At 34.5% G+C, this 25,096-nt stretch overlaps 3 protein-coding genes and 2 pseudogenes across 3 annotated transcripts; all 5 read right to left on the bottom strand.

The window, feature by feature from the left end:
* Positions 1-198: 198 nt before the first annotated feature.
* On the bottom strand, positions 199-7,684 carry LOC123192250 (annotated as a pseudogene).
* LOC123192251 (probable LRR receptor-like serine/threonine-protein kinase At3g47570) lies at positions 776-1,612 on the bottom strand. The gene has a single exon (XM_044604731.1). It carries the CDS (start codon positions 1,522-1,524, stop codon positions 916-918), a length of 609 nt encoding a protein of 202 aa, XP_044460666.1. The 5' UTR covers positions 1,525-1,612; the 3' UTR covers positions 776-915.
* Positions 7,685-7,727: 43 nt separating the features above from the next.
* Positions 7,728-9,786, bottom strand: LOC123192048 (receptor kinase-like protein Xa21). The gene is made up of 3 exons (XM_044604519.1): positions 9,404-9,786; positions 7,835-9,293; positions 7,728-7,745 (listed from the first exon to the last, which is right to left on the bottom strand). Exons 1-3 carry the CDS (start codon positions 9,784-9,786, stop codon positions 7,728-7,730), a joined length of 1,860 nt encoding a protein of 619 aa, XP_044460454.1.
* A 7,780-nt stretch (positions 9,787-17,566) lies between these two features.
* Positions 17,567-21,231, bottom strand: LOC123192047 (annotated as a pseudogene).
* On the bottom strand, positions 20,890-24,008 carry LOC123192046 (receptor kinase-like protein Xa21). The gene is given in 2 exon segments (XM_044604518.1): positions 20,890-21,728; positions 21,731-24,008. Coding segments are annotated over 2 exon segments (2,652 nt in total). The 3' UTR covers positions 20,890-21,354.
* Positions 24,009-25,096: the final 1,088 nt, after the last annotated feature.

The following is a 25,096-nucleotide window of genomic DNA, read 5'->3' as shown; positions in this document are numbered from 1 at the left end:
TTCTATATAAACAAATCAGATTTCGCAATTTCAAGAATAAAAACACATTGACTGAAACATCCAACCAATGATGAAAAAGAAATGGCCTAGATCTTGGCTCCAGCCAGATTTAGATTCAATTCCAACCTTGAACCAACCATTCCAACGTAACAATAAGAAATTTAAACTATTATACATTCTTAAAGATACGAGAGCAGACGGACATAGAAAATAAAATTCAGAATTAAAAAAGTTGACAACGAAACTTCATTAAAATGGATTAAAGTGCAAACAAATAGATAAAATATGTAGCCCAGAAAACTCCTAGTTAATTGCCCTATCATCTTCTTCTTTGTCCATAACAAGAATCTGCTGATGATATTAACTTCATAATCCTGTAATCAATAAAAAGAATCAGAAGCAATGTTGTGGAAGATTTTACATCATTATCCAAAAGAGAGGTTTTTGTTTTGAAATCTGTTTTCATTCTTATTTACCTTGTTGCCGGTTGAACTTGAGAAGGATGTTCATGGCTGATTTTAATTCGTTTACAACACTTGTTATATTCATTCGATCTTGCGCTGATTCCATTGAACATGCCACTCCAATCCTCACTATAGAAAGAAGACACTCCTTTCTGATGTTTCTTATTTCCCTCTGCCTATGGTCGGTACCAGATAACCCTTCTTCATCATTTAGAAGAATAGGATCCACAATCTCCATCACCCGGTCATGCAAAGCCATTCTGGCAAAATTGTGCAGGTTGAAGTCTCCTTCAAATATAAGGTCTGTAGGTTTCTTCCTTGTTACCATCTCTAACAACAAGATCCCATAACTATAGATATCCCCATTTGTCGACACCTCACTTCCAAGCCCATACTCTGCAATTCACAAGAATTATATTTCAAAGTATATCATCTTTCACTATTGTTGAAATTAACAAATCTTGTGCTTACCTGGGGCTGCATAGCCTATTGTTCCTCTTACTCCGACTGAGCTACTTTGATTATGACTTGAGAATTTTGTAAGAAACCTTGCTAGCCCAAAATCCCCAACATGAGCTGTCATGTCATCGTCGAGAAGAATATTGCTCGGCTTTAGATCACAATGGATGATTGGCTCATGGGAATGATGATGGAGGTAATCTATTGCAGAGGCCACATCGATTGCAATGTTTATTCTCTGAAGAAGGGAGAGATTCTGAATTTCGGGTTGTTGTTGTTCCGTTTCTAGAGCTGGATGCAACAACTTCTCAAGACTCCCATTTGACATGTACTCGTAGACAAGAGCTTTGAAGTCATTACCCTGACAATCAATACTTGAGCAAGAAGTTATGACTTTTACAAGATTCCTGTGACGGATGTTTCTCAAGGCTTTACACTCTGACATGAAACTTTTGGATGCTCTTGGGTTTTGAAGATTTAATACTTTGATTGCAACAATAGTGCCGCCTTCATCATCAAGGATGCCCTTAAACACAGAGCCAAAACTACCCACACCAATCAAGTTTGTAGAAGAAAACCCATTGGTTGCATTATGTAGCATTTTATAAGACACTTTCAACAGTGCTTTTTCCAACCTGGGTTTAGATTCAGATTGTTGATTTTCTCTTCTCTTCCAGCGCAAACAAAAGATTAAGAACAACACCATGACTAATCCTAATATGGCAGCTGCAATTGAGATCAGTGCTTTGGATGCAGAAGAGATCCGTTCTTTCTTGGAGAGATCATTGGTGCATCTGGGTAGATGAAGTTCAGCTATGCCCCCACAAAGTTTATCACTGTTTCCAAAGATGGATATTGCACTTGCATTGGAGAAAACTCCCTTCACTGGTACTTCCCCCTCAAAATTATTGAATGATAAATTTAGATTCTCAAGAGGAAGAACCTCCAAGAATTTTGGAATTTTCCCAGACAGATTATTATTAGAAAGATCAATATCTCGAACACCTTTCAAAAAACTCAAAGACGGAGGAATAGATCCATGAAAAAAGTTGTCCTCCATTTTAAGGAATTCAAGGTTAGAACAAAGACTGATTTCAGTTGGAATTTTGCCAGACAAGTTATTATGAGACACATCCAAATTTGATAGAACTTTCAAATTACCGATGTTTGGAGGTATGGTACCTACCAAATGGTTTTGGGCTAAATTTAGTGAAATTGACAGATAGGTTATATTGAAGACCTCTTTTGGTATGGTACCGTTGAGGTTATTTTGATGAAGTTCCAGAACTGCCAACTGTTTCAAATTTCCTAGACTAGAAGGAATGACTCCTGATAACTTGTTGTTGCTTATACGAAGTTCAATAAGCAGCGTCAAGTTTCCCAGAGAGGAAGGAATATTTCCGGAAAGTTGGTTGTTGAAAAAAGTCATCCGCCCTAATTTCAGAAGCTTACCCATTTCTATGGGAAGTGTGCCTGTAAATTGGTTATTGTGCATAACTAATTTATCCAAGTTAACAAGGTTACCTATCCCTGGAGGGATGCTTCCATACAAATGATTGGTGTCAATGATTAGTTCTTCGAGTTTAGACAGATTGGCTAACGAATAGGGTAATGCTCCTCTGAGTTGGTTTTCAGATAAAGTCAAACGCCGCAAATTGCTGCAGTTGACCAAAGAATCGATGAAACTCGTATCATCGCCTGCACTGCTTCCTAAATTATTCCGTTCAACATACAAGTATCCAAGATCTTTCATGCGTCCAAAATCAACTAGCAGTTTTCCAGATAAATTGTTATTACTTATGTCAATGGCCTGAAGTTTTGTAGCATTGGACAAAGAAACTGGTATGGATCCACTAAATAAGTTTTCTGAGATTTGAAAATATTGAAGTTGAGGAAGTGTAAGCCCTAAATTTGTTGGAATACTTCCATAAAGTTGATTCTCAGACACAGAAAAAATTTCCAGGAAGGAAAGATTGTACAAGGAAGGAGGGACTGTACCGAAGAGGTTGTTTCCGCCAAGTCCGAGCTTTGTTAAACTTTTAAGTCGACCCAATGATTCTGGAATAACTCCTCCCAATCCATTGCAACAAATGGATATTAGTTCCAGGGAGGAAAGGTTCCCAAGAAAAGCTGGGATGCCTCCTGTCAACTTGTTCTCGTGTAGAGTTACTACTTTGAGATTGTACAAGGAGACCAACTCCGATGGAATTTTCCCCGCTAGATTGTTATAACCTAAACGCAATGATGTTAATTTAGAGCAACGGGACAAGTTGGCTGGAATTTCACCCACCAGTGAGTTATTTTTCAGAGATAAATATTCCAACCTCCACAGGTTGCCGATTTCGTCAGGGATTTCACCTTGGAGGCTGTTGTTATACATTCTAATATCCCTCAGGAAGCTGAGGTTGCCGATGTAAGGTGTCAGAGACCCAATTAAACCTCTTGAATTTAGGTCTAGCACGGTGACTCTTCTATGTTTGCGGCCGCATGTAATGCCCTGCCACTCACAGAAATGATGAGAATCATTCCAGGAATTCAGGACCCCTTGAGGATCATGGATAATATTTTTCTTGAAGCTCTCCAAAGCAACAAGATCCGTTTCGTTTTCAGCCAGTTGTCTAGATGTTGTTAAACTTGTAACATGCATCAGAGTGATGCAAAGAAGAAAGAATTGAAAGTAAACTGAACTGTGCATCTTTTTACTCATCTCTAAAGCTGGGAAGGCATGTTTGCCTTAATGTTTCTTTTTAGGGCTACTCCTACCTTCTTCCTCTCACATTTCCACTGCCGTGTCTTCTGGAGTAGTAGAAATCTTGGTTTCTTGATTTACTTATTTATTTTTTTTAGATAGTGATAGTTATGACTGTATTATTTTATCAAAGTATTGATATTTTAAATTGTCAAAATGTAAAAAATATTAAGTTCATTTAATTTACGATCCATATTTTAATATTTATATGAATTTAAGAAAATATATATCAATAAAACTATGTGCACCCATTTTTGGTACACAATTTATGTACACAGATGAGGTGTTATCATGTAATTGGATGTTTGTTTATCATATGATAACACATGTTTTAAAATCATTTAATTACATGATAACACATCATTGTCTACATGAATTGTGTACCAAAAATAGGTATACATAACATTGCTCAATATATATATATATATAGTTGACATAATATTAAAATGAAACAAAATTATTTGAGAACTAAGAGAGACAAAATATTGGGTAGTCCTTGGAACTGTTATGGTTTTGGAAAACAAATCAAATTTGTTTCCTTTTTTAAAATTTTTTTAAATTAGTAGGTGAGCATACATGCCTTTTTCATAAGCCATTACCTGCAAATTTGCGGGTTGTTGTAATTGTAATCTGGGTTGTCCATAGAGAGATCTATCTGTACATTACATATTTTGAAAGTAAGCTGAACCGTAGATCTTTTTACTCATGTCTAAAGCTGGGAAGGCATGCTCTGGGGCTTGCCTTAATGATTGTTTATAGGGCTACTCCTGCCTTCTTCCTCTCAGATTTCCACTACTGCCGTGTCTTCTGGAGTAGAAATTCTGGTTTCTTGATAAAGTTAATTTTCACCGTCAACCAACTTTGAAGAAATGAAGTTGATTGCCCACTTCAACTGTTCTTCTCCAGTGTGACAGGATAGACATTATTTTGTCCACCTTCACCTCTGAATTTATACGGTGGGTTGACTCTTACTGTCTCATTTTCTTGGATTCAATTTCATTCTTTTAAATAGTTGCTTTCAGGATTATATTGTAAAAGCCTTTGTTTCATCTTGTTTTCCCGATTTAATAGCTATTTTATAATATCCTTCTCTGTTTCTTTGTGTACCTTTCCTTTTAAGTTCGTAAATTACTTGTTGAAGGATTCGCATAAAAATCGATTGCTTTTGTCTAAATGAAGGTTATGCAAAAAGCTTCAAACAAAATAAGCTTTGCTCAGAAATATTGTTTATACCTAAATTCATATTTCAAATTACTCAATTTCTTTTTGGTATACAGTAGAAATTGATCATTTTCTAATTTTAGTCAAATTTGAGTGGACTCTAGTCTCACATTCATCTTGATTTTCTACTAAAGAAATGATGATTCCACCAGTAAATTTCCACAAAGAATTTTGCGAAAGTCATTATATTCCACTGGGACTTGGGAGTGTGGAAAGTTACAGTCAGCGTCTTCCACTAAGCATTATGGAAAGTTGCAGTCAGCGTCTTCCACAAGGCATTATGGATGGATGCGAGCTGACTAGAAGTTGTGAAAATGATAGAGCTTGACATAGTAGGTGTTGACAGTGTTTCTTGAATCGCTTGTCTCAAGTCATTTTTTTATTAAATTTGTGATACACAGTGATGGTAAATGCTTCAATCCAAATATCACCGTTCAACTATTGTCCCAGACAGTAAAAGATGGGAGTAGGGCTGGATCTTAATTAAGTCCTCTTATTTTAATTTGATTTGAGTCAAATTTACGCTAGGATTTCACTTTGATGGTACAGTTTAGATTTAGCTAAAATCTTCGTCATCATTTATACCGTTAATGACTTTTCGACGAATTTTCAACTAGTTTGAATTCAAGTTAATTAATATAAATTTAAATCGAATTCGAATCAATTTATGTTCAGACTATCCTACCCTATATGAGAGAGATAAGACCATTATTCTTCAACCTTAGAGAATTTATATAAAATTGTTTCATATATATAGCATTATACTAGACAAAAATAATAGCTTAGATGATGTAAGAATTACTCTTCAATGTTTGCACTAGATGATTTTTGCCCTGGGCAGATAAAAATACATCTCACTCTTTGCATGCATCGAGCCCAATGCTAGTTCAGTCAATTAATTTTTTTATTTCATAAAATTACTTTTCTACCCTTCTATTATAATTCTTCCGTTAACAGAGTTATCATTTGGGTGAGAAAAGTTATTTATACTAATTACGAGTGAAAAAGTGTTTTTGCACCATACCTTGGGTGGCACAATTTCAATTGCTCTTTGAAATAAAGACTAATGAGGGCATGAAAGCAAGAAATTAACCTCTTCCTCTATAAGAACATCATGAAGGTCATAATAATTTGCATTTCTCGAAGCCCCATCGTTCATTTTTCCCTTTTCAGTTTCTCTTAATTTTTCTTCATAATTTATGAAATAAAATTCAATTACAAATTGCAGGGCATCTGAACCATTCATGTAATTATTTCAATATAAACGAATTAGATTTCGTAATTTCAAGAATAAAAACACATCGATTGAAACATCCAACTAACGATGAAAAAGAAATGGCCAAGATCTTAGCTCAAGCCAGATTTAAATTCAATTCCAACCTTGAACCAAACATTCCACCATAACAATAAGAAATTTAAACTATTATACATTTTTAAAGATACGAGAGTAGATAGATACAGAAAATAAAATTCAGCAGAAAAAAAGTTGACAACGAAACTTTATTAAAATGGATTTAGCATTAAAATGCGAACAAATACATAAAATACGTAGCCCAGAAAACTCCTAGTTAATTGCCCTATCATCTTCTTCCTTGTCCAAAACAAGAATCTGCTGATGATATTAACTTCAGAATCCTGTAATCAATAAAAAGAATCAGAAGCAACGTTGTGGAAGATTTTACATCATTATCAAAAAGAAAGGCTTTTGTTTTGAAATCTGTTTTCACTCTTATTTACCTTGTTGCCTGTTGAACTTGAGAAGGTTGTTCATGGCTGATTTTAGTTCGTTTACAACACCTGTTATATTCATTCGATCTTGCGGTGATTCCATTGAACATGCCACTCCAATCCTCACCATAGAAACCAAACATTCCTTTTTAATGTTGTTGCTTGTTTCCCTCTGCCTATGGTTGGTACCAGATACCCCTTCTTCATCATTTAGAAGAATAGGATCCACAATCTCCATCACCCGGTCAGGCAAAGCCATTCTGGCAAAATTGTGCAGGTTGAAGTCTCCTTCAAACATAAGGTCGGTAGGTTTCTTCCTTGTTACCATCTCTAACAACAAGATCCCATAACTGTAGACATCTCCATTTGTCGATACCCCACTTTCAAGCCCATACTCTGCAATTCATAAAAATTATATTTCAAAGTATATCATATTTCATTATAGTTGAAATTAACAAATCTTGTGGTTACCTGGGGCTACATAGCCTATTGTTCCTCTTACTCCGACTGAGCTACTTTGATTAGGATTTGAGAATTTTGTAAGAACCCTTGCTAGCCCGAAATCCCCAACATGGGCTGTCATGTCATCGTCTAGAAGAATATTGCTCGGCTTTAGATCGCAATGGATGATAGGCTCATGGGAATGATGATGGAGGTAATCTATTGCAGATGCCACATCAATTGCAATGTTTATTCTCTGAAGGAGGGAGAGGTCCTGAATTTTGGGTTGCCCTTGTACGGTATCTGGAGCTGGATACAACAACTTCTCAAGACTCCCATTTGGCATATACTCCTAGACAAGAGCTTTGAAGTCATTTCCCTGGAAATCAATACTTGAGCAAGAAGTTATGACTTTTACAAGATTCCTGTGACGGATGTTTCTCAAGGCTTTACACTCTGACACGAAACTTTTGCAAGCTCCCGGGTTTTGAAGATTTAATACTTTGATTGCAACAATAGTGCCGTCTTCACCATCAAGGATACCCTTAAACACAGAGCCAAAACTACCCACACCAATCAAGTTTGTAGAAGAAAACCCATTGGTTGCATTATGCAGCATTTTATAAGACACTTTCAACAGTGCTTTTTCCAACCTGGGTTTAGATTCAGATTGTTGATTTTCTCTTCTCTTCCAGCACAAACAAAAGATTAAGAACAATACCATGACTAATCCTAAAATGGCAGCTGCAATTGAGATCAGTGCTTTGGATACAGGGGAGATCCGTTCTTTCTTGGAGAGATCATTGGTGCATCTGGGTAGATGAAGTTCAGCTATGGCCCCGCAAAGTTTATCACTGTTTCCAAAGACGGATATTGCACTTGCATTGGAGAAAACTCCCTTCACTGGTACTTCCCCCTCACAATTGTTGAATGATAAATTTAGATTCTCGAGAGGAAGAACCTCCAAGAATTTTGGAATTTTCCCAGACAAATTATTATAAGAAAGATCAATATTTCGAACACCTTTCAAAGAACTCAAAGATGGAGGAATAGATCCATGAAAATAATTGTCCTCCATTTTAAGGAATTCAAGGTTAGAACAAAGATTGATTTCAGTTAGAATTTCGCCAGACAAGTTATTGTGTGACACATCAAACTCTGATAAAACTTTCAAATTACCGATGTTTGGAGGTATGGTACCTACCAAATGGTTTTGGGCTAAATTTAGCGAAATTGACAGATAAGTTATATTGAAGATCTCTTTTGGTATGGTTCCGTTGAGGTTATTTTGTTGAAGTTCCAGAAATATCAACTGTTTCAAATTTCCCAGACTAGAAGGAATGACTCCTGATAACTTGTTGTTGCTTATACGAAGTTTAATAAGCAGTGTCAAGTTTCCCAGAGAGGAAGGAATATTTCCGGAAAGTTGGTTGTTGAAAAGAGTCATTCCCCTTACTTTAAGAAGGTTACCCATTTCTTTGGGAAGTGTACCTGCAAATTGGTTATTCTCCATTGCTAATAAATCTAAGTTAACAAGATTACCTACCCCTGGAGGGATGCTTCCATACAATTGATTGGTACCAATGTATAGTTCTTCGAGTTTAGACAGATTAGTTAATGAATTGGGTAATTCTCCTCTGAGTTGGTTTTCAGATAAAATCAAACCCCACAAATTGCTGCAGTTGACCAAAGAATCGATAAAACTCATATCATCACCTTCACCGCCTCCTAAATTATTGATGCCAACATTCAAGATTCCAAGATCTTTCATGCGTCCAAAATCAACTAGCAGTTTTCCAGACAAATTGTTATCACGCGTTTCAATGAACTGAAGTTTTGTAGCATTGGACAAAGAAACTGCTATGGATCCACTAAATAAGTTTTCTGAGATTTGAAAAAATTGAAGTTGGGGAAGAGTAAGCCCTAAATTTGTTGGTAAACTTCCATGAAGTTGACTGTTAGACACAGAAAAAATTTCCAGGAAGGAAAGATTGTACAAGGAAGGCGGGACTGTGCCGAATAGGTTGTTTCCGCCGAGTCCAAGCTTTGTTAAACTTTTAAGTCGACCCAATGATTCTGGAATAACTCCTCCCAATCCATTGCAACAAATGGATATAACTTCCAGGGAGGAAGGTTCCCAAGAAAAGCTGGGATGCCACCTGTCAACTTGTTCCCGTGTAGAAATACGTCTTTGAGATTGTACAAGGAGGCCAACTCCGATGGAATTTTCCCTGCTAGATTGTTACGACTTAAATGCAAGACTGTTAGCCTGGAGCAACACGACAAGTTGGCTGGAATTTCACCCACCAGGGAGTTATTATTCAGACGTAAATATTCTAACCTTCGCAGGTGGCCCATTTCGTTAGGGATTTCACCATGGATGCTGTTGTTGCACATTTTAATATCCCTCAGGAAGCTGAGGTTGCCGATGTAAGGCGTCAGAGACCCAATTAAACCTCTTGAATTTAGGTCTAGCACGGTGACTCTTCTATGTTTGCGGCCGCAAGCGATGCCCACCCACTCACAGAAATGATGAGAATCATTCCAGGAATTCAGGACCCCTTGAGGATCATGGATAATATTTTTCTTGAAGCTCTCCAAGGCAACAAGATCCGTCTCATTTTCAGCCAGTTTTCTAGTTGTTGTTAAACTTGTAACATGCATCAGAGTGATGCAAAGAAGAAAGAATTGACTGTAAGCTGAATTGTTTATCTTTTTACTCATCTCTAAAGCTGGGAAGGCATGTTCTGGGGCTTGCCTTAATGATTCTTTATAGGGCTACTCCTGCCTTCTTCCTCTCAGATTTCCACTACTGCCGTGTCTTCTGGAGTAGTAGAAATCTTGGTTTCTTGCTATAGTTAATTTTCACCGACAACCAACTTTGAAAATATAAAATTGAAATGCCCACTTCAACTGTTCTTCTCCAGACTGGTAGGACCTTCACCTCTGAATTTCAATGTGGATTGATACTTACTGTCTCATTATCTTTGATTCAATTTCTTTCTTTTAAATAGTTGCTTTCAGGATTATAGAGTAGAAGCCTTTGTTTCATCTTTTTTTAACTCGATTCAATAACTATTTATAAAATCTTGTTCTGTTTCTTTGTTTATCTTTCCTTTAAGTTGATAAATTATATTTTCAGTCGTTTTGTTGCTTTTGTCTAAATGAAGTTTATGCAAAAGCTTCAAACAAATGAAGCGTTGTTTAGAAATATTGTTTTATACCTAAATTCATATTTCAAATTACTGAAATTCTTTTTGCTATACAGTAGAAATTGATCAATTTATAATTTTAGTCAAATTTAAGTGGGCTCTAGTTTCTCTTCGTCTTGTATTTCTAGTAAAGAAATGATGATTCCACGAATAAATTTCCACAAAGAATTTTGGAAGGTTGCAGAAGTCATTCTATTCCATTAGGAGTGTGGAAAGTTGCACTCAGCGCCTTCCACAAGGCATTATAGTGGAAAGCTGCAAACTGACTAGAACTTTTGAAAAGTTTAGAGCTTGACAGTTAACAGAGTAAATGTCGACGGTGTTTCTTCAATCTACTGTCTCTTGTAATTTTTTATTAGATTTGCAATGGAACATTTATTTTATAAATATATTTGTCCTTGTCTTTCTGTTACATACATGTTCATGTTATGTTTATATTTGTCTTTTGTACTATGAGTTAGTGTTGTTTATGTAAATGCTTTTGAAACCACGCATATACTACAAATCACTTAGAAGACACAACATTTTACGATGTTTTAATAGTTTTCAGTTGCAAATTCAACGAACAATAATGAGAGGTTTGTGTTAATATTCGCAAATAATAGATTTTGGTTTTATCCTGTATACTTTTGGTTTATCATATAGATTGGGAACAAGTTGTGCTAAGTTGGTTTCTCCTGTTTTTGTTTCTATCTCATTGTAGGCCTATATAAGACTCTCATTCAACTCCAATAAAAGCATCATCAAACATTCCAATATACTAATGCTTATGTGCTTATAGCAACTAGTTATCTCAATTTCTTATTTACATATTGTTTCCATGATACCTCAACAAGGGCAAGCTAGGAATTTTAGTCAAGGCTGTGCAATCTTGACTTTGTGAATAAAATTTGTTATTGTCGTTTTAAGTATTATGTCATTTTTTTGTGATATTTGTTGGTATACTTATAGAAATGTCTAGTACAATTTGAACTTGTATATGTTAAAATAGAATTACAATATTGGTATAATACACGTAGTTATTTTACCATTAATAACTTTTTTAGTTTGATTGAACTACTTTTATATTATTGATTTTTGCTTCTTTTTTAGTAATAATGGTTGTGACTGCGTTTTTTTTAAATAATTAAATTATTAATTTTTTAAAATTATCAGAATAATAAAAAATTAAATTTATTTAATCTATAATCCATTTTTATATAAAATTAAGGAAAGAAATATAACTGACAATAGATAGATTAAGTGGTATGACCTAAACAAGGGTTGAGAGATTACGAGAGTTAAGAGCTGAATGATTATTTGAATTATTAAATAAAATTGAGGTAGAATATATATATATATATATATATATGAAAATTTTAGAAGAAAAACAAAAATAGAAAAGTCAAGTAGTCATTGGAGCCTGGCATGGTTTGCAATTTTTACAGATTACTAATCTTAAATCGGGTCAAATTGTGTTAGTTGGCTACTGAAATCATAACTGAATGTTTCCATAAAAATTTGAATTGAAGTCTACCCAAAATAGATTAGTTCTAGATGAGAATCAACACTTAATATAAACTATATTTAATAAATTTTGAGGGTCAAATTATTGCTTAGTTTTAGTAAATATTTTTTGCATTTTCGTCTAAAATAACACCATTTATAAAAATAATATGTATAACTTCACGTATAAATAATGATATGTTATTATGTACAAAGTTGTTTTATCTCTAATTTAAAATTGTTTAATCATATAATGGCATATCATTTTTTATGTACAAAGTTGTATATATTATTTATACATATAACATTACTCTTTCATCTATTATAACATGTTATTAACAGATATCATTAAGGAAAAAATGATAAGGAGAAAGTACTTTTTTTAAACTTAAAAGATGATAAAGTGAGAAAATGGGTAATTAGCTATTCACTATTATAATCCCATTAGAGCCGTGGTCATTAAAACCCATAAAACACCCACACTTTTATGTTGACATCAAAGCATATTCAATGTCCTAATTCCACGGGCAGTGAGTAAATTGTGTGAGTATCTTCAACCAGTTCGAACTCATTAATATGGATTCAAACTAAGCCCAAACCAACATATGCATTATGAATTCATCAAGCAACCAGCTGCATACGTAAGTCATGGACATTAATATGAAGATTAGCCCATCTTTCATTCTTAAATTTTGGTATACAGTAGAAACTGATCATTTTCTTATTTTAGTCAAATTTGAGTGGACCCTACTCTCTCATTCATCTTGATTTTCTACTAAAGAAATCATGATTCCACGAGTAAGTTTCCACAAAGAACTTTGCAGAGGTCATTGTATTCCATTGGGAGTGTGGAAAGTTGCCGAAAGTTTTGAAAAGTTTAGAGCTTGACGCGGTAATGTTGACGCTGTTTCTTGAATGTCGTCTCATGTCATTTTTAAATTAGAATTGTGGGGGATATTTTTTATAAATATGTTTGTCCTTGGCTTTCTCTTGTAAATATTTTTGCCATCAAAAACTATATGTATTTGTTTTAAATATTTATATATTTATATATATAATTATATAATTTTAAATTAAAAATAAAATAATTTATAATTTATAATATATATAAATATATATAGTATTACTCATACCTCTATGTTACTCTGCATGGAGACGTGCAGCCTTGAAATCCTCCGCACAAGCTAGTTGTTGCTTTGAATATGTTTAGGATCCACTATTACGAGATTTTGAAAAAGAAGCATAATTAATAAAATATTAAAATAAAATGAAGCAAAATTATTTGAAAAATTAAGAGAGAGATTTGATGAGCTTGACTTGACTGAGAGTTGAGAGATGGAGTGGTTACGTCAATAATTAAATAAATTGAAAATAATATTTATTTGAAATTTTTATATAAAAAAGGAACAAAATAAGTCTAAATAGTAAGATGCAATTGTTATCGGCTTGAAATTTGTTTTCATTTTCCTAATTTTTTTTTAAATGCCAAAGGACTAGTTCCTACCCAAGTTTTAATGCGAAGACTATATATATCTATAGATTTTAAAAACTCGAATATCTACTTATGAATCAACTGTGGTTAAAACTTTTTGTTAAAGTTAAAAATAAAATCATTATTTTATCAATAACATTAAAAATATATAATTCTATCTCATTTTCTCCTTCGCGTTTTAAAGACTCGCATTTTACCTCATAATCTCAATTTTGAAAAGTATTTTTTCCCCTAAATCTTTTGGGTTTTCTCTCCTTTTGGGCGATAGTGGTTGCCACCGTCTTTACATTTAGTCCGATTGTCTCTCACCTTGATAGACAATGTCAATAGGGATGAAGAACTCCATCTCTCATCTTCGTCGATGGAGACGAAGTTCTTCGTCTTCATTGACGGAGACAAAGTTCTTTATCTCTGTTGATATCGTCTATTGAGGAGGGAAACTATTGGGCTAAAAGTGGAGAAAGTGGCATCCATCATCACTGTCATTGAAGAGGAGAGAAAACCCTAAGGATTTGGAAAAAAAATAGTTTTTCAAAGTTGGGGTTAGGGTGAAATATGAGTTTTTAAAACCCGAAAAGGAAAATGAAATACAATTATATATTTTTAATATTATAGACAAAATAACAATTTTATCATTTGTGTTAATAGAAAATTTTAACAGTAGTTAGTTTATAAATAAGTGTTTGGGTTTTTAAAATTTTATGAGTATGTATTTATCTTTGTATTAAAATTTGGATGGAAACTAGTCCTTCGATCTTTTTTAAAGGCCAAAAGACTATTTCCCACTCAAGGTATGTTGTATTCCCAAGTTCCTCCTCTTTAACTTTGATAATCCCAAATACGCACTCATAAACAATTAAAATTAACGAAACTTTAACATTTTAAAATTTTATTCCTTTTTGCCCCCTTAAACTTTAAAAACTAAAAGGTTTCCCTAGTCTAAGTTTTAAAAAATGACAGTTTCCTCCTAAGGTTTTATTTTGAGATCTCCAACGCCATTATCGATGGCCTCTTCCTCTTGAAGTTTCCTCTCCCTTCAATGGTTTCTCTCCACCCATTTGGACGCCCGATGGGCATTGGAGGAGTCGTGGAAGATGAAGAACTTCATTAGGGAAGACAAAAACGAAGCTGCCATCTTCATCTGGGAAGACGATCGTCTTCCATAAAAAAAGACCTATGGGAAAACAACCTATTCCCAGATGAAGACGACAACTTTGTCTTTGTCTAGGAAGATAAAAAGCTTCATTTTCCATGGATCCTCCGACACTGATCGGACATCCAAATGAGAGAAAAGAGACTGTCGGAGGGAAAGTAAGCTTTGGGAGGGAGAGGTCGCCAGTAATGGCACTGGAGATAACATTGGAGATCTCAAAACGAAACCCTAGGGGGAAACTTTTATTTTTTAAAACTTAGGTTGTGGGAAACTTTTAGTTTTTAAAGTTCAGGGGGACAAAAAGAGATTATAGTTTAGTTTATTTTTAATATTATAGATAAAATGATGATTTTTCTCTTACTATTGTTAATTTTAACTGTTCATAAGTGGGTAGTTGGGATTATAAAAATTAAAGGGGGAAAACTTGGGAATGCAGCTGTCGGAAATATAAATTGAGCTTACAAGTGTGTAGATTGAAACTCATGTTACACAAAACCAATTGGCTTTTTGTTAAGGTCCAATCCACAACACTTATATACCACTCATTTTACTTAAGTTTATTAGATGTGGGACTCTTCTTTATTTGAGTCCTCAACACCCCTGCTTAAGTGTAAACACCTAGGCTATTAGACCTGCCTTTCGGCTCAACCGATTTTTTTGGCTGGGTGCATTGTCACTTGTATCCAAGAACACTTAGGCTGTTAAACCCTGCCGTTTGGCTCGCACTCTGATACCATGTCGGAAATATAAATTGAGCTTACAAGTGTGTAGATTGAAACCCATGTTACACAAAACCAATTGGCTTTTTGTTAAGGTCCAATCCACAACACTTATATACCACTCATTTTACTTAAGTTTATTAGATGTGGGACTCTTCTTTATTTGAGTCCTCAACAACAGCATACCTTGGGTGGGAAATAGTCCTTTGGCCATTTTTAAATTAGCAGGCTAATCTACATGCCTTCCCCTCAAACGTAGACATAACTTACAAATTTACTGTGCATATAATTTTTAATTTGGTTAGTCTGTCGAGAGAAGTCTATTTACATATTACTCATCTTGAATAAGGTCGAATTGGGCTTGTTATGATATCTTAAAATGTGAAACTAAAATAATAATTGAAAATGACTGTTTTCATAAAATTTGAATTGGGATCTACCCAATATAAGTTACGAATAAGAATCAAAATTGAAAGTTTAGTATTCAACGGTTTAAAATTAGGTTGGGCATTTTGCTTTCCCCGAACAAGATTTATAATTTCACTCACCATACAACACTAAAATCCATCAAATTTAATATGAAAATCGAAAAACCTAACTCAAAAGAAATAAAAATTTTAACATATGGATAAAATTTGTACAATTTAGTATGAAAAAATTAAAACATCTCTTAATTTCCTTTTCAGTAGATTGAAACTCTCTTCAAGTGCAAGAATCAGACATTGTAAGAGAAAGAAGTAGTGCAATGAAATTACTTTTATGTATGGGGTATTTTTGTAAAACTCAATGATTATATTAGTATAAACTCTTTAATAAACCTATTATAAAAGTAGAACTACATTTCCCAATCCAAATTTATCTCATTGACATTTTATCCCCTAAAAGTTTCGAAATGATATTTTCTTACCTATTATTAAAATTGAGAAGTTATATAGCATTTAAAGGGTATCATTTGTACCCTTTAAATATAAATAAATTAATTTCTTTTATTAACTTGGAAACTATTCACTTAAACCCTTAAGTTCACTTGAAAAAATCAATATATTAATCCACAGTATTTCATATGATTCTAAGTGTAATCTCAGTTAAATTATGCCTTGTATTATTATTCATATTTAACTAGTTTGTCAACAATGAATGAGGATGGTAACTTTTTAAAATTTAAATTGAATTTTAAATTTACGTTTATATTTAATTTGACTCGTATCTTATCCTAGATAGAAGAGATGGGGCCATCACTATTCAACCCTAGAGAATTTTTTTTCTATTTTTTGAATGAGTTTTGTTAATATTATAAAGAGGAAATTACTTTTTTCTTTTTAATTTATCAAGATGTTTAGGTGAAATTAACCCCATTATTAAGTGGCTCAATCATCTTCCACAATTGTAGTTGTGTACATTAATAGAAAGATTAGCCCATCTTTCCTTCTTAAATTTTGTTTAGCTCTTGTTTTTGAATACAACTGTTAATGTGTTTGGCTGTGATAAGTCTCTGAGTAGTCACCTTCTTTCAATCAAATTTATATGAGCAATTCATATAATGATACAATCCAAATAACGCGTAAAAATTACACAAACCAACTACCCAATTCATGTCCAATCCCGTACTTCGGGAGCAAAGAATACTAGTATTATACTACAGTCAAAACTAAAAGATTTCAAAATTCTGTGTATTTTTCTAAAGATATCTCAAGAAATAATTTGTTTCTTTCAGTTTATCATCCAGTATTGCTTTTGAATGACGTTTAACAACATAAACCAGACCCCCAGTTACATGGGAAGGTAGTGTCATGGAAAAGTTTTGTTAAAGCGTTGAAATATGAGGCCTAATGATGGAGGAGAGCAACATTGACTTTAGTAAAGCAGCCCAAATACTTGATGGTCCAAAAAGATGAGTTCAAGACGGTGCGTTTGAGATAAGATTCCTAAAGTAAAACGCACCGGTTTTTGACAAAGGAGAGGCACGTTCAAGAAATTTCTAAGTACATTGAGTCAGGAAAAATATCTATACAGCTGGGTTACTTTTCTGTTCTTCTACTCTTTCTTTTCTCTCTCTTTGACTTTACTAAATTGTTGAAGTTTGTTTAAGCAAGATCAAAGATGAACAGTTATGAGTTGGTCTGTTATCTAGTCAGTTGTCAACGGTGGTGATGTGAGTTGAAGATAGGTTCGTTATGATTTAACGGTATAGATGAAAATATCTGTTATTATTAGTTTGTTTTAGTTGAATAAATGCTTTGTAAAGCTGTGAAGATCATTAATGACGAATTTTTGAGGTATTTTTAGCAACTGTTGTGCTGTATTTATCAAAGTTCTTTTCTTTCTTGATTAGTTTCATTTTTCGATTTTTGATCTTCTTCACTCAGTATCCAAATCTCACAGGTAGTAGTGTCTATTAAGCCATAGACAAGGGCTTCAAAAATTTTAATAAATAAATACCAATATACCTAGCCATTGACAAATTACTAAACCATCACAAACAGAACAGGCTAACAGCAGTAGGCTTTTCTTCTATATTACTTCAGAAAAATATAGACACTACTATCATTGGAAAAGGTCAAAGAAACCTGTAAAATTCTTAAAATCTTTCTCAAGTGCTACTTACTATGTTACATTACTCATGTATGAAACCTCCTGCATCATACTTACACTAAAAAATTAGACTCACCTGGTTAAGGAAAGCACCTACTCAGAGAGTGGTTTCCTCTTCCTCCCAGGAACTGAAGCCCATTGAAATCTGGGGGCAACCTATCCGCCATTTCTTGAAGGCTGCCATGGAGTTCTGTGCAGCTTCATACACTGCATCGGCAGAAGCATTTTATCATCACTGCCGAAACAAATGTTATGACGTGAAGATAAGCAGTAGCAAAAGGAATCTCACAGTTAGTTTCTTCTTTTGTTAAAACTGACAAGAATTTGGAAGCCACTGCATACACTACAGTGTGTGCCTTGGTTAAGATCTCCTTATACCTCATCTGAAATGTAGACAAGAGCATCTTTCTAATTGTTCGATCACAGACCCTATCCATGAAAACAAGAGCTAAGTAATTAAGAGCTCAGAGAATTTCAAGTTGGGAACTTGAAAATTGATTAGCCCAACTTCAAATTTCAAAGCAATAGCTTGCAACTAAAATTGCTGATGAATTTCTTGATGTTAACTTCTTACAAGTATATACCATCCATCCTACATAACTTAATATATGTTAAATGTGCTCTTCCTGAATTTGATGTAACAGAGAATAATCATTATGTTAAAGAGAGAGGAACAAAAGAAGTATCCACCAAATGCATTACAAGGCTCACATACTTGATATAAGCTTCCCAACATTTACGATGATAAAAACATGAAAAGGTGGTCCAGTTCATTTCTCATTTCACTCTATTGTTTTCAACATTAACATTCCAGTCAATCCTATCTCTAACATACATATTTATCTACTGAGACAGGGGACTGACCTCATCCTTTCTTCCATCCCAAGACATGAAATTGCAAGTTTACCTCTATTCCTTCAATAAGATTCATAGTTTGAATAAGATGCTTAAACTAGGAAAAAACTAGAGGCTAGATTAGATAGTTTATTGAATAATAACCAGATAAACTATGTTCTGAAAAAGCAGTGAAGCATAACATGGAAAATTTGTAATAACATCAAATCTTTTAAGGCATTGCTTTTCTTTCCAAATTGAAACAACAAATACAATGATATCAGTTTACTATAATGGAACAGAAAGAAGAATGGGAGAACACTGTTGAAAACAGTGTTTAGGACTGCTAGAATGGCATCCTAGCTGTCATCTTTCAAACTGTCTTTAATTGTTTCCTTTATTGTTGAATAATTCAAATATTGATCCAATTTTTTAGGAATTAAATAAACTTTCTATTTTAGTTATGGCTTGGCTTGATTTTAGGACCTTAATTTTAGTAATATGTTTCTTATTTTTGTATTTAAGTTTGCTGTAAGTTTGTTTTTTGAATTAAGGAAATTAAAATTATTTTTTCCTTCCATTATTTTGTTATCCTTCATTCTCTTTGTGTCATTCACCATTCCAAAAGTTAACAAACACATTATTGAAATAAGTAACAGAAGAACCAAGAAAACCCGATTATCTGCATTCAAATATGCGTGTAAAAAAGTTAGTGAGGAGCAAAAACTCACAATGGTGTTATCTTACAACCAAATTCATAGAAGCAAGGACACTAAGATCTCAGATCCACATTTGCAACATCAACTTGGATTTCCCACCTTGTTCTAGTATTAAATTAAATAGTTTAAACAAACAAGACTAGAGAAGTAAATAAATATTTACATCTTCAGATTCACGTTCATCATCACATAAATATATACACCATTCTTCATACATTCGTTTGAACAAAACGACAAGGAAAAAATTATGATCGTAGAACTTGGTTAAAACCACCTAATTCCTGAGAAGGTTTAGGCCATCCAGAAAAGCAAAAGGGTTGGGAGGGAGGGATCAAAGAAACACAGTGAGAACAATAACAGATTGTTGAAGACTTTGATAAAGAAATTTGTCCTGGTTGGACTAGTAAACAAGAGTAACCCACGTATGCAGCAAAAACAAAAAATAGTGTACACGGGAAAATCATATACAATAATGCATTGGAATAGGAAATCTATTGCTCTTTCATAAACGGAGGCCAGTTCGTACCAAAAAGTTTCCATACAAGTTCCACATCAATCAAAAAATAAGCAAAATCAACTTAAAAACCCTTCCTGCAATTCAGTTTTCAATGAATTTCCTGGCATTACTCTCTTTAATGAAAAAATAAGAATAAAACTAGAAACTATTATGGCAATTACATTTGGTTGAAACAAACTGGAACATTTATTGATACAGCTTGCCTCAAACATAACTCGTGAGAAACCCAAAATGGAAGCTCTACCTTTGCACCTTCTTCAACCAGAGAACAACCACCAAAAGCAAAATATATTATGGTAAAGTCATTGAACATCAATTTCCACCAAAATCCAGTTAACTGACACAGTCTTTTTCAGCACTGGGGTCAACTGTCACTCCCTTAGCTGACTTATGGAACACAACAGGGATGAGCTGAAACCAAGCAAAAGAAACGAAGATAAATCATTAGGCAATTTCGAAGTTGAAATGAAGACTAAAGAGGGCATGAAAACGAGAAATTAACCTCTTCCTCTATAAGAACATCAGTAAGGTCATAATAATTTGCATTTCTCAAAGCGCCATGTTCATTTTCCCCCTTTTAGCTCCTCTTAATTTTTCTTCACAATTTATGAAATAAAATTCAATTACAAATGCAGGGCATCTGAACCATTCATGTAATTATTTCGATATAAACGAATCAGATTTCGCAATTTCAAGAATATAAACACATCAACTGAAACATCCAACCAACGATGAAAAAGAAATGACCTAAATCTTAGCTCCAGCCAGATTTCGATTCAATTTCAACCTTGAACCAACCATTCCACCGTAACAATGAGAAATTTAAACTATTATACATTCTTAAAGATACAAGAGCAAATAGATATAGAAAATAAAATTCAGAATTAAAAAAGTTGACAACGACGCTTCATTAAAATGGAAACAAATAGATAAAATACGTAGCCCAGAAAACTCCTAGTTAATTGCCCTATCATCTTCTTCCTTGTCCAAAACAAGAATCTGCTGATGATATTAACTTCAGAAACCTGTAATCAATAAAAAGAATCAGAAGCAACGTTGTGGAAGATTTTACATCATTATCAAAAAGAGAGGCTTTTGTTTTGAAATCTGTTTTCACTCTTATTTACCTTGTTGCCTGTTGAACTTGAGAAGGTTGTTCATGGCTGATTTTAGTTCGTTTACAACACCTGTTATATTTATTCGATCTTGCGGTGATTCCATTGAACATGCCACTCCAATCCTCACCATAGAAACCAGACATTCCTTTTTTATGTTGTTGCTTGTTTCCCTTCGCCTATGGTTGGTACTAGATACCCCCTCTTCATCATTTAGAAGAATAGGATCCACAATCTCCATCACCCGGTCAGGCAAAGCCATTCTGGCAAAATTGTGCAGGTTGAAGTCTCCTTCAAACATAAGGTCGGTGGGTTTCTTCCTTGTTACCATCTCTAACAACAAGATCCCATAACTGTAGACATCCCCATTTGTCAACACCTCACTTCCAAGCCCATACTCTGCAATTCACAAGAATTATATTTCAAAGTGTATCATCTTTCACTTTTGTTAAAATTAACAAATCTTGTGGTTAGCTGGGGCTGCATAGCCTATTGTTCCTCTTACTCCGACTGAGCTACTTTGATTATGACTTGAGAATTTTGTAAGAAACCTTGCTAGCCCGAAATCCCCAACATGAGCTGTCATGTCATCGTCGAGAAGAATATTGCTCGGCTTTAGATCACAATGGATGATTGGCTCATGGGAATGATGATGGAGGTAATCTATTGCAGAGGCCACATCGATTGCAATGTTTATTCTCTGAAGAAGGGAGAGATTCTGAATTTCGGGTTGTTGTTGTTCCGTTTCTAGAGCTGGATGCAACAACTTCTCCAGACTCCCATTTGACATGTACCCAAAGACAAGAGCTTTGAAGTCATTACCCGAAAATCAATACTTGAGCAAGAAGTTATGACTTTTACAAGATTCCTGTGACGGATGTTTCTCAAGGCTTTACACTCTGACATGAACCTTTTGGAAGCTCTTGGGTTTTGAAGATTTAATACTTTGATTGTAACAATAGTGTCGTCTTCATTATCAAGGATGCCCTTAAACACAGAGCCAAAACTACCCACACCAATCAAGTTTGTGGAAGAAAACCCATTGGTTGCATTATGTAGCATTTCATAAGACACTTTCAACAGTGCTTTTTCCAACCTGGGTTCAGATTCAGATTGTTGATTTTCTCTTCCCTTCCTGCATAAACAAAAGATTAAGAACAACACCATGACTAATCCTGAAATGGCAGCTGCAATTGAGATCAGTGCTTTGGATACAGGAGAGATCCGTTCTTTCTTGGAGATATCATTGGTGCATCTGGGTAGATGAAGTTCAGCTATGCCCCCGCAAAGTTTATCACTGTTTCCAAAGATGGATATCGCACTTGCATTGGAGAAAACTCCCTTCGCTGGTACTTCCCCCTCAAAATTGTTAAATGATAGATTTAGATTCTCAAGAGAAAGAACCTCCAAGAATTTTGGAATTTTCCCAGACAGATTATTACAAGAAAGATCAATATACCGAACACCTTTCAAAGAACTCAAAGATGGAGGAATAGATCCATGAAAGAAATTGCCCTCCATTTTAAGGAATTCAAGGCTAGAACAAAGACTGATTTGAGTTGGAATTTCGCCAGACAAGTTATTGTGTGACACATCAAACGCTGATAAAACTTTCAGATTACCAATGTTTGGAGGAATGACACCTACCAAATGGTTTTGGGCTAAATTTAGCGAAATTGACATATAGGTTATATCGAAAATCTCTTTTGGTATGCCTCCAATGAGGTTATTTTGTTGAAGTTCCAGTAATATCAAGGTTTTCAAATTTTCTAGACTAGAAGGAATGACTCCTGATAACTTCTTGTTACTTATGTCAAGTTCAATAAGCTGTGTCAAGTTTCCCAGAGAGGAAGGAATATTTCCAGAAAGTTGGTTGTTGAAAAGAGTCGTTTCCCTTACTTTGAGAAGGTTACCCATTTCTATGGGAAGTGTACCTGTAAATTGGTTCCCGTGCATATGTAATATATCTAAGTTAACAAGATTTCCTATCCCTGAAGGGATGCTTCCATACAATTGATTGGTCTCAATGTATAGCATTTCGAGTTTAGACAGATTAGCTAATGAATTGGGTAATGCTCCTCTGAGTTGGTTTACAGATAAAAGCAAACCCCACAAATTGCTGCAGTTGACCAAAGAATCGATAAAACTCATATCATCACCTTCGCCGCTTCCTAAATTATTCCGGAAAACACTCAAGCATCCAAGATCTTTCATGAGTCCAAAATCAACTAGCAGTTTTCCAGACAAATTGTTACCTGCCAGTTGCATGAACTGAAGTTTTGAAGCATTGGACAAAGAAACTGGTATGGATCCACTAAATAAGTTTTCTGAGATTTGAAAATATTGAAGTTGGGGAAGAGTAAGCCCTAAATTTGTTGGTAAACTTCCATGAAGTTGATTCTCAGACACAGAAAAAATTTCCAGGAAGGAGAGATTGTACAAGGAATGCGGGACTGTACCGAGGAGGTTGTTTCCGCCGAGTCCAAGCTTTGTTAAGCTTTTAAGTCGACCCATTGTATCTGGAATAACTCCACCCAATCCATTGCCAGCCATGGATATAAGTTCCAGGGAGGAAAGGTTCCCAAGAAAAGCTGGGATGCCGCCTGTCAACTTGTTCTTGTGTAGAGTTACTACTTTGAGATTGTACAAGGAGACCAACTCCGATGGAATTTTCCCTGCTAGATTGTTATGACCTAAACGCAATGATGTTAATTTAGAGCAACGGGACAAGTTAGCAGGAATTTCACCCACCAGTGAGTTATTTTGCAGAAATAAATTCTCTAACCTTCGAAGGTGGCCGATCTCCTTAGGGATTTCACCTTGGAGGCTGTTGTTATACATTTCAATATCCCTCAGGAAGCTGAGGTTGCCGATGTAAGGTGTCAGAGACCCAATTAAACCTCTTGAATTTAGGTCTAGCACGGTAACTCTTCTATGTTTGCGGCCGCATGTATTGCCCTGCCACTCACAGAAATGATAAGAATCATTCCAGGAATTCAGGATCCCTTGAGGATCATGGATAATATTTTTCCTGAAGCTCTCCAAGGCAACAAGATCCGTTTCGTTTTCAGCCAGTTGTCTAGATGTTGTTAAACTTGTAACATGCATCAGAGTGATGCAAAGAAGAAAGAATTGAAAGTAAACTGAACTGTGCATCTTTTTACTAATCTCTAAAGCTGGGAAGGCAAGCTCTGGGGCTTGCCTTAATGTTTCTTTATAGGGCTACTCCTACCTTCTTCCTCTCAGATTTCCACTGCCGTGTCTTCTGGAGTAGCAGAAAATTTTGTTTCTTGATATATACAGTTAATTTTCACCGACAGCCAACTTTGAAAATATGAAGTTGAAAGACCCACTTCAACTATTCTTCTCCAGAGTGACAGGAACTTCACCTCTGAGAATTTTATGGTGCATTCACACTTACTGTCTCATTTTCTTGGATTCAATTTATTTCTTTTAAATAATTTCTTTCGGGATAGTGTAAAAGCCTTTGTTTCATCTTTTTTTTACCTGATTCAATAGCTGTTTGTTTATTAATCTCATAAATTGGAAATCGTTGTTTGTTTGATTATATTTTCACTCGTTTCGTTGCTCTTGTCTAAATGAAGGTTATGCAAAACCTTCAAACAATTGAAGCTTTGTTTAAAAATATTGTTTTATACCTTAATTCATATTTCAAATTACTAAAATTCTTTTTGCTATACATTAGAAATTGATCGATTTGTAATTTTAATCAAATTTAAGTGGGCTGTAGTATCTCTTCGTCATGATTTTGTAGTAAAGAAATGATGATTCCACGAATAAATTTCCACAAAGAATTTTGGAAGGTTGCAGAAGTCATTATATTCCGTTGGGAGTGTGGAAAGCGTCTTCCGCAAGGCATAATGGAAAGTTGCAGTCAGCGTTTTCCACAAGGCATTATGGAAAGTTGCAAGCTGACTGGAAGTTTAGAAAAGTTTAGAACTTGGCATGACGGTGTTTCTTGAATCTCGTCTCATATATTTTTTTATTAGATTATTTATAAATATATTTGTCCTTGTCTTTCTATATATATTTGTTTCGAGACATGCACCTTTGAAATCCTCTATACTATTTAGTTGTTGCTTTAAATAAATCTTCATCATCCAAGCACGAGTGTTTCTGCAGTTTCCGTTAGTTGTGCTCAGTTGGTTTCCCACGATTTTGTTTCTTTCTCATTC

Source organism: Mangifera indica, chromosome 12 (assembly GCF_011075055.1).
Source record: "Mangifera indica cultivar Alphonso chromosome 12, CATAS_Mindica_2.1, whole genome shotgun sequence".
Classification (NCBI taxonomy): domain Eukaryota; kingdom Viridiplantae; phylum Streptophyta; class Magnoliopsida; order Sapindales; family Anacardiaceae; genus Mangifera; species Mangifera indica.
This window is presented reverse-complemented; position numbering and strand designations above follow the sequence as displayed.

What these genes read in the sequence shown, in the direction of transcription:
- LOC123192251 (XM_044604731.1), bottom strand. Translation starts at nt 1,524, where the DNA reads ATGCTACATAATGCAACCAATGGGTTTTCTTCTACAAACTTGATTGGT.
- LOC123192048 (XM_044604519.1), bottom strand. Translation starts at nt 9,786, where the DNA reads ATGAGTAAAAAGATAAACAATTCAGCTTACAGTCAATTCTTTCTTCTT. An exon ending in GAAATGGGCCACCTGCGAAG is followed by an intron (nt 9,294 to 9,403) that starts GTTAGAATATTT and finishes ACAATCTAGCAG; the next exon opens with GGAAAATTCCATCGGAGTTG.